The sequence below is a fragment of the Lolium perenne genome, chromosome 6 (genome assembly GCF_019359855.2).
Source record: "Lolium perenne isolate Kyuss_39 chromosome 6, Kyuss_2.0, whole genome shotgun sequence".
In the NCBI taxonomy this organism is placed as follows: Eukaryota; Viridiplantae; Streptophyta; class Magnoliopsida; order Poales; family Poaceae; genus Lolium; species Lolium perenne.
Genome location: NC_067249.2, coordinates 35,515,674 through 35,531,624, shown reverse-complemented (window position 1 = coordinate 35,531,624; position 15,951 = coordinate 35,515,674). Strand labels below are relative to the sequence as shown.

The 15,951-nt window shown below is 44.7% G+C and overlaps 2 protein-coding genes and 1 pseudogene across 2 annotated transcripts; 2 read left to right on the top strand and 1 right to left on the bottom strand.

The window, feature by feature from the left end:
* The first annotated feature begins 274 nt into the window (after positions 1-274).
* LOC139830146 (uncharacterized) lies at positions 275-4,361 on the top strand. The gene is made up of 3 exons (XM_071821587.1): positions 275-521; positions 2,893-3,580; positions 3,805-4,361. The coding sequence occupies exons 2-3, from the start codon at positions 2,898-2,900 to the stop codon at positions 3,839-3,841; spliced, it is 720 nt and encodes a 239-aa protein (XP_071677688.1). The 5' UTR covers positions 275-521; positions 2,893-2,897; the 3' UTR covers positions 3,842-4,361.
* Positions 4,362-4,367: 6 nt separating this feature from the next.
* Positions 4,368-6,813, top strand: LOC127308348 (uncharacterized). Its single transcript, XM_051339153.2, has 9 exons — positions 4,368-4,440; positions 4,788-4,848; positions 4,924-5,022; positions 5,109-5,203; positions 5,314-5,427; positions 5,567-5,634; positions 5,797-5,907; positions 6,023-6,221; positions 6,383-6,813. Exons 3-9 carry the CDS (start codon positions 4,929-4,931, stop codon positions 6,491-6,493), a joined length of 792 nt encoding a protein of 263 aa, XP_051195113.1. The 5' UTR covers positions 4,368-4,440; positions 4,788-4,848; positions 4,924-4,928; the 3' UTR covers positions 6,494-6,813.
* Positions 6,814-8,007: 1,194 nt separating this feature from the next.
* On the bottom strand, positions 8,008-15,260 carry LOC127308349 (wall-associated receptor kinase 3-like; annotated as a pseudogene).
* Between the last annotated feature and the right edge of the window lie 691 nt (positions 15,261-15,951).

The window sequence follows — 15,951 nt, the reverse complement described above, 5'->3', positions numbered from 1 at the left end:
GTGTTGGGACATCGTTTTTTTTTTGGGACATCGTTCTCGTCTGAAGAAATTGCGTATTATTTCTAATTTGGAGTGTGGGGTACATAAACGGCGCTATCCTAAACAACGCTCGGTTGTTGACACGTGGGCCTATCTGACATGGGCCCACATCTCAGTGAGCCTAGGTCAAGGGTACCTAGGTTAGTCCATTTTTTTGAGATGGTTAGTCCATTTCTTTGATTTTTTTACGTTGTCCATATCTTTGGTGACGTTTACTAGAGGGGTCAAAATCGTCAAATACTGACCGAGAAACCCCCTCGCCGCTCCTGCCTCTCTCTCTCACCCTCTCCCCCACGGCCACGGCCGGCGGCCGCGACCGAGCGCCACTGCTGCCAGCTACGGCCTGCATCTGCCTCTCTCCGCAGCCAGGGCTTCAGTTCTTGACCGCCGCCGACGCCGCACCCGCCCGAACCCTGCTCGTCCGCCGCCGTCCCACCTCTTAACCTCATTCCTCCCCGCAATCTCGGACGCCGGTTCCCAAGGTACGACGAACTCGTACCTCATTTCATCCATCCATACATGATTTGACATCCCAAACCAACCTTCAAGAATTTTGTGTGTGTGCGGACCGTCTAAGATTCGCCCCTGCTAGTTTGGTGGTGACGAACCCTAACTTGCCGGAGCTGATTCAACATTTTTCCTGGCCATTTTGGGCTGAAGCTGGATACTGTACTATCTTCCAAAAGGCGAATAAGATTGGGGGTTCAGCTCTAGATCTTCTCCTCAGGGACATTACAGTTTGGCCCCAGGATTTAACCGATCGATCTCGCCCGAAAGGAGAGGCCTTTTTTTTTTCTGCATCCGCCCTCCTGCCCTCGCTTGATGGAGTTGATTCGAGGGGTTCAACGCCTTGCCATCACGCTTTAGATCATTCGAATGAATACTGTTTTATTGTAAACATCTCATGGAATCAACAAATAGGATTGTTCATCCAGTTAGAGTGTTTGTCCTGTTCCACGTTATTCCACCATTTACTATCCCCTGCTTCCAGCACGGCCCCTGGATTGCTGCTCGTCCTTGATTTTCTTTTTTGATCACTTGCTTTCTAGAAAGTGTTGCTTATTGTGTAATTAGCTAATTTGTATCTCTGGATTTTGATTGGTACGCATATCGTGGAATGTTTTCAAATTAAGAGTTTACATCTAGGGAGGGTTTCTTTTTTAGTTCTCTCGACATGATTGGGTCTGTTCAGACCTCTGCATTTTGGTCAAGATTTAATTGATCGATCTCGGTCAGAAGGGAATGCCATTTTTCCTGCATTCACCCCCTGCCCTTGGTGGATGGAGTTGATTTGAGGGGTTCAACACCTTACTATCAGGCTTTAGATCATCCATATGTATACCGATTTATTGTAAATAAATATTCATTGGAACGTTCTGTTCCAGTTTTACGGTCATCGAAGTGGATGGTCACCACAATTGAATCCACAAAAAGGAGTGTCTAGTTAGAGTGTTTCTGATGTTGGTTCCATGTTACACATATTTCCTCCATATTCGATCCATGCTATCAGTATGCCCCCTGGATTGCCGCTCGTCCTTGAAGATTTTTGATCACCTGCTTCCTAGTATGCTTATTCTGTAGTTCGCTAATTTTGCTTCTCTTGATTTTGATTTGTACACATATGTTGCATTTTTAGGGAGAGTTTCTTTTTTCTGTCTCTTGACATGATTTGGTCTGTTCAGACCTCAACATTTTGGTCAGCACCCATCATAAAAGGACATTCTCATTACGTTGTATAACTTGTTTCACGACAACCTTATTGTAAACCTTGTAGTGCAATTATATAAAATGTTAATTGGATTTACTCTACTCCAATTTTCACCGGTTGGAAAAATGCCCCAAAACCAAACTTGGATATGACGCTACAACTTCCTCATGCCTCTACATATGCCATTCGCTCCACTTAATAGAATGACAGCTAAAAATGCATTATTTCAGTATTTTACCATACTACCCCTCTGACCAACTTTTGGAAGAAATTTCAATGGAAAAAATAGCGAAATTAATTGTTTTTACAAGCATTACTGGAGAGAAGAGTTGGAGTTGTGAGGTTAGCGAATTGGGAACTAACTCGTACGGGCACCCAGGCATCAGCGACTCCATGAACAAGCAACACATCCTCCAGCCTCGTCGGGCAAGGGTTCCAGCTGCGAGCTCCTAAGGCCGTCGCCTCGTGCGATGGAGGGCCTCCACCAGCGACCATGCGAGCTACTCCAGTCGCGGGCTCCTCTGGCCACCGCGTCACGCGATCTCCTTCAGCTGCGGGCTCCTCTGTCTGCCGCGTCGCGTGAGGGATGGTTCCAGCCACAGGCGTTGAAGCCCCCAGCAGCGGCCGCTGAAGACACCAGCTGCCACCGAACCTGACTGCTGCAGCCGGCACACTAGGGATTTGAGTTCATCTGCGCGCGTGACCTTTGAGTAGAAGAATAAGAGTTCGGCTGTGCGCGTGATATTTGGGAGGGGAATTTGGTCTGGTTCCTTCTTTCCTTTTCTACGTGTTCATACTGGAGTAGAAATGTACATACGAGAGTATAGGAGCTGTATATGTACTGGTATTGGAACACATGGCATGAGTAGAGGTATGAGGAAGTTTGAATGGCATATTTCCAAGTTTGGTTTTTCTAAATGGCATTTTCCCGACCTGTGAAAATTGCAATGGCATAGATACAACAAACCCATATATGAATTTGTTATTTTGCTATCTGTCTTCTAAAAAAAGAACAAAGTAACAAACATGATCTGACCCAATCTAATTGTTTTTACAGTGTCTTGTGTCAAAGACTTCAATCTCTTTCCTTTTACATTTGTGTTTATTCTTGGCTCACATTGAAGGACTCATTGCCATTTTTGTAGGGAAAATGAGTGGTGCTCCAAAAAGGTTGCATGAGGAAGGTAGCCACTCTACACCTGCTAAACGACATTTGGACGAGAGCAGCCTATACTCGAGCCCTTCTGGGAAACTCATTCAACCTGGCAGCAGTGATTTCCATGTTTCTTCTGAACATGATGGAAGATCTGCCAAAATACAACGTCTTGAGTCCCGTGATGATAAGAGCTCATCTCTGGCACATCGGATGCCTGTTGGCTCTTCCAATTTCGTAGACAATTCAACTTCATCTGAGAGCAGATCAGAAGCAAAACAAAATGATCGTGAGAAGGATTCTGCCAAGAAGGAATCATTTGTAGCAGTTGACAAGGAGAATTTAATACTAGAGAAAAAAACATCTGATGCAGCTGTTAAACCTGCTGAGCATGAAAATACTGCTGCTGAAATGAAGACACTTAAAGATGACACATGGAAATCTCATGTTAGAGATCCTAAGGACAAGAAAAGAGAGAAGGATGTGGATAGAGTGGACCGGCATGACCAAAGTAGCAAATATAATGACAAAGAATCAGCTGATACTAGTCCTGTAGGAGATACAGAGAAAGATAAAGATACTTTTGAAAGTATTCAGGGAAGGAGGATGGCACAGTCAAAGGGAGGTAGTCAAGTATCTCAACGGGAACCTCGGTTTCGGTCCAAAATGCGTGATGAAGGGTAAGTTTCAGACTGAATCTTTCCATATTTCTCATACTTCATTCAAATAGCATAGTAGTGTGAACGTAGCTATCACGATCCAGATTCATCATTTTTGGATATTTATACTTCTCTCACTGAGAATGAAAGATAGGCGCTGTCTGACTTCTGCTTGATAGGCCATACAATAATTTATAAGAGATAACGCCGTTGGAAAATCTCATGTTCTTTATTTCTTCTTGCAGGTCTCCAGGTCAGTCAGATATCTTCCTTTCTAGCTGAATAAAATGGAAGAATGGATAGTGACGCTTCTTTCAAAAGTGGAGTAATCAAAAGCTTAGCGCCTAGATGATTTTTACATTTCCTTGTCATAAAGTTTCAGTGCATATTGAGGTTGTAGTGCACATTTTCATACCGCGAGATTTCGGTGCTCTTACGTATCCACTTCAGTATTTGAAAACCCTTTACATTTGAGCTGATCAATTTTATATTTTGCACATGCATATTTTTGCCCTGTCTAACTTTTGGCTAAATCCAGGTGGCGCAAAAAAATATTAATTACACGATCCATTTATTTGAATTTCCTTTTACATAGAAATCATTGACGAGAATCCAGTTTCAAGCTGCATGAAAGTATTTTCTTTTTCAATGGTCTACACGCGTGCTAGCTTTATATTTGTAATCCCAGTATTCTCGTTGGTGTAGGTAAGTCTGAGGTATCTGCTATTATATATAAAGCTGGGGAATGCGTGCAAGAGCTTCTGAAATCATGGAAAGAGTTTGAAGCAATCCCAGATGCTAAAACTGCTGAGAATCAACAAAATGGTCCTACACTCGAGATTCGGATACCTGCAAAGTTTGTTACTTCCACTAATCGGCAAGTAAGTGTATCGATTTTACAAGTGATTTCTGTGTCAGATTCTTAATCACTTTGTCGATCGTTGGGCTGGTGTTGTAAACAGCATAAGAAAATCAATTAATGATGAACACACTTGAAAATGCATAACCATCTTCCCTTTTGGTTTTTGATGAATGCGATAGGAATTTCTGCAGTTGAGTTTTCACTCTATTTTTCTGAAGTGTGGATGAATTCGCTATTGGTCTTACATTTCTTGAAGTCACATATGCCAAAGATTACAGTGGCCTTGTACTTAGCAAGTGTTGTTTGGCAACTGTAACTCAGTTGTACCCTTAGCTACTTTGCTCACAGATAATCACTGTTTTGTAGGTAAAAGGTGCTCAGCTTTGGGGCACAGATGTTTATACAAATGATTCAGACCTTGTTGCTGGTAGGTCTTCATTATTTTTCTCCAATCTCTTAAAGTAGTTCATAAAGATTATGTTCTAATGGTTGTTGCTCTTAGTGCTAATGCATACTGGTTACTGCTCTCCGACATCATCACCTCCGCCTTCTGCTATCCAAGAATTACGTGCAAGTGTTCGTGTTCTACCACCACAAGACAGTAAGCCTTAACTAATTTTTTGTCAGCTCAGTTGGACTTGTCAGATGGTTGAACGTGTATGCTTATAAAACATGGTATATTTCCAGGCTATACTTCAACACTAAGGAACAATGTCCGCTCACGTGCTTGGGGTGCTGGAATTGCTTGTAGCTTTCGCATAGAACGCTGCTGCATTGTTAAGGTTTAGAATGTTTTCCTTTTATTTGATTCTGTTGTTGCTACAACCTCATGAAATCATTTTATTGATCACTGTCCCAAGACTGTTTGCTCATCATGCTCTATGCTTTGCAGAAAGGTGGTGGTACCATTGATCTTGAGCCTCACCTTAGACATACATCAGCTGTGGAGCCTACACTTGCTCCAGCTGCAGTGGAGCGTACAATAACAACAAGAGCAGCGGCTTCGGTAATTTTCTGATACTCTATGTTCTTTTTATCTTTAACAAAGTTCAACTGAATGGAGAGAGGTTTTACTCCACAGTATTTTCTTCTTGTAACCAGCGACCCTTGTTTCTACTATGGTTTTCTCATTATGTTTCATGCAGAATGCATTACGTCAACAAAGGTTTGTTCGGGAAGTCACTATAGGGTTCAATCTCTGCAACGAGCCATGGTACTTTTCTCACTTGCCGTCTGAAATCCCTCATTTTCAGCACCTACATTGCCATTTCTTTGTCATACTAGTTCTTGTGTTTTTTAAGTGCTCATGTCTTGGGCAGTTCTATTTTGAGATGAGGTTGCTCATCGCAAGCTCTGTTTTTTTTTTTCCGTTCAGGTTAAAGTATAGTATCAGCATTGTGGCGGACAAGGGATTTAAAAAGTCGCTTTATACCTCTGCAAGGCTGAAAAAGGGTGAAGTCATATACTTGGAAACACACTTCAAGAGGTATAACTTATTGTCTCAACACTATGTTTTTTATGCTTGTCCAGAATTTTCACTTTTGCTTACATATTACTCACTGTCGTTCAATTTTGTTCTTGCTGCCCTTAAGTTCCCACAGGTACGAGCTGTGCTTTAGTGGAGAGAAACCTCGCTCTGTCGGGCCAAACTCCAATGCATCAGACATAGAAGTGGAAAAGAACAGGGACAGGGGTGAGCATGAGCACCGGGACGTGTTCCGGTGGTCACGCTGTAAGAAAGCCATGCCCGAGATAGCCATGAGATCTATTGGTATCCCGCTGCCAGCTGAGCATGTTGAGGTAGGTTGTTTTCTTGTTCCTACCTCTACACCAACCAGCAGTATCATCTCTTCCTTGTGGGGGATCAGTCAAGTATGTTCATTGTGTGCTGGGATATGCATAGACGGGGATAATTCAAGCAAGTATGTTTGTTGTGTATTCACCCTGTTGGGCATATGCAGGTACTGAAGGACAATCTGGATTGGGAGGAGGTGCAGTGGTCGCAGACCGCCGTCTGGGTTTCCGGGAAGGAGTATCCCCTCGCCCGAGTGCATTTCCTCTCATCGAACTAGCGGCGCAGCTCTGGATAGACTCTGCTAGCAACAAGCCGTCTGTGCTGGCCCTTGAAGAAGAAACTAGATTCGCTAAACAAGACTGGAGCTTCTATGCTTCTTCAGTGCTGCTGCTTTCCACCCATGTTTCAATGTGTGATGCCATCTTCTCTGCACAGAAAGAAGGAAGATAAGCTGTGTGTGCGTTATTGTAGACTGGCTTTTAGACATCAACCATCATGTCTGAGATGTAATTCTTAGTTCTTGATCTGGGAATCCTGAATGATTATTATTCACTGATTGATTATCCATACTTTAAACCATATATGATTGAATGATTATTGCGGTGTTTGGCACAGTAAAAATTTATATTACTTCCTCACCAAAAAAGTGTACTTTTAACTTTTGTTCTTTGTCAAATATTTTCAAATTTGACCAACATTAATTATAATCTAGGAATACATGTAGGCCCTAAAACCGGGACAGAGGAACTTAAGACGAATTTAATCGTACTAATTTAATGTCATAAATGTTGCTATAATTTTTCTATGGTTAAAATTTAAAAGGTTTGACTTGGGACAAATGCTAGAAGTGCACTTATTTGAGAATAGTAGGAGTAGATTTAAGTCACGACTCTATGTAAATTGGAAGTACTACCTCCATACAGGTTTACAATGGTATTACGCATTTCGAGGAGAAAGTTTGACTATAATTTTTTTTGACCAGGTTTGACTATAAATTTGATCAACAAAATGTAACATATATGCCATAAAAATTATACCATTGGATTTATATTCAAAAGAAGTTTCCTATAGTATTTTTGTGATATTTATCTTATATTTTGTTGACTAAATTAGTAGTTCACATGTAAAAAGGATTATGGGCATAGACATTGCTTCTCCACAGTATTTTAATTCTAGGTTATTTTGGGCGTCTTGACGACGTTCTTGATAATGGCAGCCAATGATCCATGTGATTTGTGTCTGCCTCTTCTCTCATGTGGCGGATATAGGTTTCTAGGTGTTGGCAGTGAAGCGATGCAACGGCAACATTCCTGGATTTTTGTCCCCCGGCTTCATCCACGTCTCAGTGGTTGTCTGCCCCAGCACCAGTGGCGGATCCAAGATCAAAATTGAGAGGGGGCAAAAATATGCTTATAGGTGTAGATTTTCTTTTTAAGTGGGGGCAAATCACTCTTTACGAGTACTATTACAAGGAGAATTACCAATTGAGGGGGGGGGGGCAGCTGCCCCCCTTGCCAACAAGCTGGATCCGCCCATGCTTAGCCATAGAAATAGGAAACACAATCTCCATCATACCAGAAGACATACTTTGTCTTAGAGACAGGCAAATAGATAGCGGTGAGCATACAAAGCTGATTGTGAGCTTACACTGGATACAAGTAATAATAAAAAGTTGAGAAACAAAACAGCCATCACGAAAAGTCTCAGAAGAAACTCATCACTAGGCTAACAGGGTGCACATAAATCTCTGAAATTTTATTTATTTCTGCTAAAAATCATGTCTAAGAAGAACTACCGCGGATATCTTGCAGACGTAATGTACTCTTCTTCCATGCTATACTGCCTGCTAGTCGATTCTTCTCTGGATTCTAAAGGAGAATTTTTGTAACATCACCATTCGCCTCAAATCCGTTGGGCCATTGAGCGGCTTCTAGTCTCAACTCTACTTGTCTCATAGTTGGCCGTTCCTCCCTATTTAATTTTACACATGCTACTGCAATTGCAGCGATCTCTTCAACTGTGTTGCCATCCTCACTCATAACTTGTGGATCTAATATTTGCATCAGATTGCCTTCTGCAAATAAGGTAGCAAAATGTGCCCCAAGACCATTGTCTTCAGAAGCCATATAGTCAAATGGCTTCTTTCTAGTCATCATTTCTATAAGCATAATACCAAAGCTATAAACATCACTTTTCTCGGTGAGGCGCCGTGTGCAGAAGTACATTGGGTCCAGATATTCTAGTGTACCTTGCACCATTGTTGTTAACCCTGATTTCCAATGGAATGTACCTTGAAGCTCCAAAATCTGCTACCTTTGCTGTAAGAGTATCATCCAAAAGTATGTTTGCAGGCTTGATATCCCTATGGATGATAGGTATTGAAGTTGTTGAGTGAAGATATGGTAGAGATTTTGCCGTTTCAATTGCTATCCGTAGCCTGTCACCCCATGACAATTAAATTGGCCCTTCGACATGAAGATGATCATAAAGGGTTCCATTGGATATGAACTCGTAGACCAACAATGTGACTTCTGTTTCAAGACAGCAACCATATAATTTTACTACATTCCTATGGTTGATTTGTGATAGGATAGCGACCTCATTAATAAACTAGCAAAGAAGGGCGCGGCGGCACGCCGCGCCGGATCGTGGTAATTATGTAGTTCAGTTAAACAACTATGTGGTTCCTTTGTGCGGGGTGGCGGCCTGCTGGCTGTTGCTGGTCGTCGGCGGCGCCCTGGAGGTGGTGGCCAGATCGTGCAGGATCTGGCCCGTCGACTTCGTCGGCGGCGAGGTCTGTGGTGGCCCTGCTTCGCGATGGCGCGGTCGTGGTTGCAGGTGTGTGCGGGCCAGTGGAACTGCAGGCTGGCTTCGGCCAGTTGCGTGGGGATGGTGGCCTTGATGTTCCGGGCGAAAGTCTGCCCGGCTATGTCCGGCCGGCGGTGGCTGCGCCTGCGGGCGTTGTTCCCTCGTTGGAGGCACTGCCGTGGAGCTCCCTCGGCCTCCAAGCTCGGATCAGGCTCTTCGGGTGAAAGCTTTGGCCCTGTTGGGTAGGGCGACGGGCGTCGTCTCACGTCGCTTACCTCCTTTGGGGCGTCGTCTAGAAGACCTCGATCACATCTGCTCTTCCTTTGGGCTGGACGCACACATCTTCGCGGTTGGCAGGTGTCCAACCGGCGATGTCGGTGTTCCGTGTGGCGGCTTATGTGGCAACGATGGCGTTGAAGAGTGATGGTTTGGTCGCGGAAAGACCTTGTTAGTCGGCTTGGCCCGGCGTGTCCGAGTTTCCTCCATGCTGGTCTTCCGTTGCTGTGGAGTCGGAGCTGCCATGTTCTTCGAGGTCTTCTCTTGGGCGGCGTACGATGACCTGCAAGGGGCGGTCCAGGTGAAGTTCACCTTCGGCGCGGGTCTTGCGCATCCCCTCGCCGGAGCTCGTCATCCGAGTCGGAGCTGCTTTCCCCTACACGAGGAGCCACCTGTTTGGCGTTGGCCAGCTTGAACCTCGCGGTGCCGCTTCGGCAAGGTCTTCTTTGTTGGTCGCTTCTTCGGGGAAGTCGGAGTCGCTGCGGGTGCGGAGTGATGACGATGACGCCGGTGGGCAACCTCGACGACGATCTTCGCCTAGGTGGTGTTTGTGCAGCTTCGGTGGGTTGCCAGGGTGGTTGTGTTTGCCCATGCGACGGTCGTGTTCCATGACGGTCGGCATGGGTGTTTGTACTGGTTTTTGGTCGGTTTTCCGTTAATAAACTGACCACCTTTTCTTCTCTATTAATGAAAATGGCAAGTCTTGCCTCGTTTCAAAAAACTATGTGCGCATAAGAAATGCTCTTTGTCATGTCCACGTTTAAACAACTATGTGTGCATAAGAAATGCTGAGTGTATGGCTGCATAGTAAATATCATGACTGTATCAGGCCATAAGGTATCTTATGTCAACGGCTGGAAACCTGCATCGTGCTCGTGCACCGTAGGACAGTTAAACGGATGATGCAAATCAGAGATGATATTTCAAATCAGTCACTTAACCATTGCAGGATTATTAGCTGAAAATTCTGGGCCATCTTATCGGTCTCATCATACCCATTCCATCACACCTGGAAGGAGACGGCGGCATTGTCCCAAAGCGATGAAGACTCGTCGGATGCGATGGTGCCCAAGGGTTGGCGGCCGCAACCCGAGTCAGCACCCGCGCTGCCCCACTTGGCGGCAACAACATTTCCCCCACCCGTGCTATAATGAGTCTGCTCCTAACAAATTTGCATAACAAAAGGAAAAAATAACTGGGACGTCATATTGTATGTTCAACTCCATGAAATTCCTTTGCATCATTTTGTCTAGCTGAGAACAAACAGTGAAGGAAAATAGATGAAGAATCAATGTATATACCTGAATTCAGCGGCAGATATCATGGTCACTTCATCTTCCTTTACAGCTGAGTACACACACAATCAAGCACGGCTAATTTGAGAGAAACAAATTCCAATCCTTATGGAAGGGAAACAAATATTTAGAGACAACAGTAGGCAAAATGAGCACAATTCTGCTAGAGCGGTGCTTAAAAGCTTCTGAACAAATATCCCTATTGCACAATTAATAAATTTCCACAAGACGATGCAAGTAGTTGTTTGCAGATAGGCGAGGTGTGGATAGGAAATATCAGTATTGCACAATTACCAAAAAAAATATAGGATGGTAAGCAACATAAGAAAGTAAGAATCCAAATAATTATCTTATCCCTAGTACGCCTATATTTTGTTTCATAGGTTGAGCCAATTTGTATCCTTTTAACCAAACCTGGGTTGTACTTGGTTTATTTGGACCAATACATTACCATATAATTGGCTGACATAGGGCTTGGTACCCCATTCATGTCCAGTGTCCAAGGAATCCTGCGGGTAGCCAAGATTGCACCCCTGTTGCAACAAATATTACATGCATATAAAAGCCAAGACTGCATTATTCTTCCTTGCAGTATGTCACAAAAATTGTTCTCTGAAGAAAGCTTCAGTTCAAGGTTGCATTACAATGTATTGCAAGCTATAAAGAATGCGATGAGACCATCGATCAAGGGAATAATAATCACAGTGCGTCAGAAGTGCCATCTCTTGATCTGGTAGGTTATTTTGTTTAAGGAAATAACTTTTCTGTAGCATCAGAAAATGCTTATAGCACCGAAAAGAATCGTTCCATTAATTAACTTTCTCAAGGAGGTGTTTATAAAAACAGTTCTGTATGGCCTGATAAAACAGGTCATCCTTTGTATTGAATGAAAGTTCACATTTTAGTTTCATAATATATCTCAAAAGTGCTATTTTCGCGGAGGCGATGTGTAGTATTTAGTATTTATTCACATCATATCATTATTCAAATACGCTACTCAGGCACAAATTTCCTTGTAAGTATCTAGAAAGTAACATCCAAGGAAACTCTCAACTACTTTGCAATCATTTTATTAAAAGAAACAGTAGCAAGAACACAACGATGGGGCATACCTTGAAAACACCAATTTAGCACATATTCTTATTGGACCATCGCACACCACATCTGCACTGATTGAAGTTTGTATTATGCAACACCCACAACATAATAAAGCGATACATATCAGCTCTGCTTCAAAAGGGAAAAATTCTAATCAGGATGAGGCAACATGCCAAAAAATAGTACTTCTTAGATATGTCATGAAACTAAAAGAACTTTCATTCAAGACAAATGCTGACCTGATTTAAAATAGAAGAACTCTAAATGTTCAATAGAAGGACCATCCAAACCCTTGATCAGAACTGCAGTCTGAAGAAAGTATATAGTTACGCTTGCAATAAATCACTCATGGATACACTTCAGAGAAACACCTAACTCCATTTCTTTATTAAAGAACAAATTTCCAATACACCATCTGATATGAAGGCTGATGACTGTCTACTGTCAATTCAAGAAAGGTCTAACCAGTCAATTAGATTGTGGATATATAAATAGCTCTACTTATCACAGTGCATACTTCCAGGTATCCCTTCAAGGTAAAGAAATATACAGACTCAAACAGAATCGTCCAGCAAATGAGAAGGATCGGGAACTAAAGCCAAACAGCACCACTCTTACATATGCGCTTCTACTCTAAATTTTGAGTCTGGTCTTCACTATCTTGCTTCAAGACAACATGAAATATTTTCCTGAGATTAGGCATGTCGAGTGATTTTTTAGTCGTACACTAAAGAAAGAGCAGATAAATTAATAAAGAAATATGAAGCTGTCCTCCATATAATCAATCAAAAGGATGATACATGTTAAACTCCCAAATAAACGTACTGCTTAGATTAAGAACCAGACATGCATATTTTTCTGTGATATATGCACACCACTTCAAAACTTTAAGTAACAATTGATCTGATAATAACCCTACTGTCCTAACTAAAGTATGAAGGGATAACTACAACTGAGTGTTGCAGCATGTACCTACAAAGAGCAAAAATAATCCCTTGTCGTGTTTGTTTTTCCTTATAGGAAGAAACTATCTAGGAAACAAAGACTACTCTCTAAGCATATAAAGTGGTGATGATACAACAAACATAATTAATCCCCTCTTTGGTGTGTCCATGTCTTGCTATCATTGTTTTTACTATACTACACCTTCGATCAAAACTCAAGATAATAGACAGCAAGCCTTTTTGTTCTTAGGTTCATCTCTTGCATAAAAAAAGTATTCAACCAGATAAAAAAATGTTCAAAATATATTCCATCTCAGTATCGTATTTGGAACTATGTCCGATCTAAATGAATCAAAACAGAAGATCAAATAAAAGACACATGATGAACAGAAAACTCACCCGGCAATCATCCATGCCCAAATTGTTGGGTCATTCAAACAAACATGTGTTGGGCAAGACCATTCTTCATTTCTTCGGATATGAACGGATGCAAATCAAGAATGTGACAGAGCGAGAAAAGAAGCCCAGCGGCAATAAGGTAAGTGCAGCATGCCAAGCGCAGTGAAGTCCAGCCAGAATCCACGAAGGCGTAGGAGAGGATGTTGCAGAGCAGGTTGCCGTCGGTCGGACCGCTGAGCCCAACGCCGCCCACGAAGTCGCTCAGCATGTAGTACTTCCGGCGGAAACATACGCCGACGCAACGGCGCGGATGGGTGAGGAGGCCGGACCTCCTGAGCAGTCCCACCGCCACCTCCATATGCGGAACGTAGCGGCGCAAGAAGGCGCCATCCCTGGGCCGTGGCCGGACATCTCCCGGACGGCATCCCCCGTGAGTGCAAGCTCGCCGGGGCGTCGAGGAAGGAGACAGCGAGTGGGTCGAGGGCCCGCCTCCTCTCCGGCGCGCATCCTCAACGACTATAACTGCCTGCTACAGGCCCTGGGCGCAGGACGGGGATGGCGGCGCTATGCGTTCCGCCTAGCAGGCGCCAGGCCAGGCCTCCTCACTGGGAGGGCGCTGCGCCATAGATTGGTGGAGGGCTCTCGGTGGAGGTCAACATCGTCCTCCCGTCGCTGGCCGCGCACTGCTTCAAAGAGGAAGGAGAGGGTGAGATTGTGAGAGAAGAGATATCGTAGAGAGAGAGGACAGTAGCGGCTATGGGTGAGACGCTCGACGCTGCTACATGAGCTGCGGCGGAGAAGGCGCCGCCGCCTTCCTTCAGGCCTGTGGACACGGTAGCCTCCGCCCCGCCGGTGGACGTCGCTGCCTCCCTTTCTGTTGTTGGACGCCACAATCTCCATCCCCTCCGCTGCTTCTTCCGCTTTCGGACAGTGTGGCATCCACCCCCTCCGCCCCTGCGCCACTCCGCCTCGGCCGCCGCCGTCATGTTCTTCTCCGGCGTCGCCGGCGCCCAGGTGGCCGCGCTCGTGCTCCCGCCGCCCCTGTTGCCTGCCCGTCGAAGCGCGGCATGCGCTGTCGGCGGCGCACGCGGGTCGGGACGCCGCGCTTAGGACTGACGGATCCGTGCTCTCCGACCAGGCTAGCGGCGAGGCGCACGACGACGCGCTGCGCCACTCCGCCTCGGCCACCGCCGTCATGTCCTCCTCCGGTGTCATCGGTACCGAGGTGGCCGCGCTCCCGCCGCCCCCGTCGCCGCCGGGTCCGGCAGAGGACGCGCTCTGTTTTCCTCCTCTTCCTCCAATGAATCCATCTTCAGGTCTCGCTATCAATCCGAGCGAGCCACCAAGCAAGAATTGGAGAAAGATCTGGTACTCGCTGCCACCAGGGGCGATGCGGCTCCACATAGCCACGCTGCCTCGAAAGGGGGAGGAGGGCGTCCAGCTCCTCCGCGCCGCCAGCCGCCTCAGGAAGGAGAGGAGGGGGTCGAGCTCCTCCGTGCCGTCAGTTTCCTCGGGATGGAGAGGAGGGCGTCGAGGCGGCGGGGCACCGCGCTGCGGCGTTGGATGCGGAGAGAGAGGAAGCAAGGCAGCGCTGGTATCGCTGGCGACAATGGAGAGAAGTAGCGAGAAGAAACGGGAGAGGTGGGGGGCAAACTGGGTCGTCAACTCGGACCCCAATACATCTGTAAGCGGCAGACTTTGGATCGTTTCTGTGCAAACACTACAGGTACACGTCTAAGGAAGACAAAAGAATTTGCATAGGTGCTTTCAAGCCTTCTTAAAATGCTAGAGAGCGCCAAAACAGTACACAGCAAAAACGTAGTGGACAAAGAATACACGTGTCAGCACCACATTAATCCCAAAAAAAATCCAAAACTCTGAGAAAAATCGAAATCGTTCAGGTTTAGTATAGTAGTTATTCATCAATCTCCCGTTGAACCACCATCTTTGGTTTCTTGATGGCTACAACATGGAGGTCCGATAAAATGCCTTTATAGACGGTACCATGCTCGCCGCCACCAAGTTCACGAGCTTTATCAAAATTATTTGTTGCCTTCTCTAGCTCTTCCAAGGTTATGATCATTTTCTCTGCAATATCAGCTCTTTGAGATACCAATTGTTGCAGCAACTGCCCACGGTTTTGCTCGAAATACTTCCGTTTCAACATTTGTGCTCTGTGATGCTTAAACTTGTTGGAAATAAAGTATGCAATGAGGACCAAAATTATGAGTCCGGTGCCACTAGCCAGTGGTGGACCCATGATCAAAATTGAGAGGGGGCAAAAATATGCTTATAGTTGTAAATTTTCTTTTAAGTGGGGGCAAATATAATCACTCTTTAGGAGTACTATTACAAGGAGAATTACCAATTGAGGGGGGGGGGGGGGGGGGCCGCTGCCCCCCTTGCCAACAAGCTGGATCCGCCCATGCCCAGCACTACTGCAAACTCGGTGTGAATTTGTACAGGAGTCGGCCACTGCCCCAATACTCTTCAGTTCCAGACAAATGGATGTAGTATTTTACCGACGCAAATATTTTCCGTTGCTTTTGATGGTCTATAATTTTCAAAATGGATAATACACATTTTAATCGATAAAGCATTGAAGCGTATAACATTGTTCGATTTTTCCAGGTCAAAATATTGGTTATTTTCTTCTCATAAAAATTGTATGTTTGTTGCGCTTGGGTTACCTATGTACCCATCGGATATTGGAGAGTTGCTTATGAAGGAAGAGTATTCTTAAGTTGTCATATTGATCTAATCTTCTTAGGTTGACCTACTGATTAAACTCATGCATACAAATTTTTCATTTCAATAATCCTTTCAACAAGTTTCGACAAGGTTTGACGAATGGCTCACGTGGACATGACACAGCCATTTGATCATACGGGTATGGCGCAAACAGTTGGTCCATA

Coding starts and splice junctions, on each gene's coding strand:
- LOC139830146 (XM_071821587.1), top strand. CDS start 2,898: ATGAGTGGTGCTCCAAAAAGGTTGCATGAGGAAGGTAGCCACTCTACA. Junction 3,581..3,804: donor TCCAAAATGCGTGATGAAGG/GTAAGTTTCAGA, acceptor TTCTTCTTGCAG/GTCTCCAGGTCAGTCAGATA.
- LOC127308348 (XM_051339153.2), top strand. CDS start 4,929: ATGCATACTGGTTACTGCTCTCCGACATCATCACCTCCGCCTTCTGCT. Junction 5,428..5,566: donor CAACAAGAGCAGCGGCTTCG/GTAATTTTCTGA, acceptor TGTTTCATGCAG/AATGCATTACGTCAACAAAG. Junction 6,222..6,382: donor TGCCAGCTGAGCATGTTGAG/GTAGGTTGTTTT, acceptor GGGCATATGCAG/GTACTGAAGGACAATCTGGA.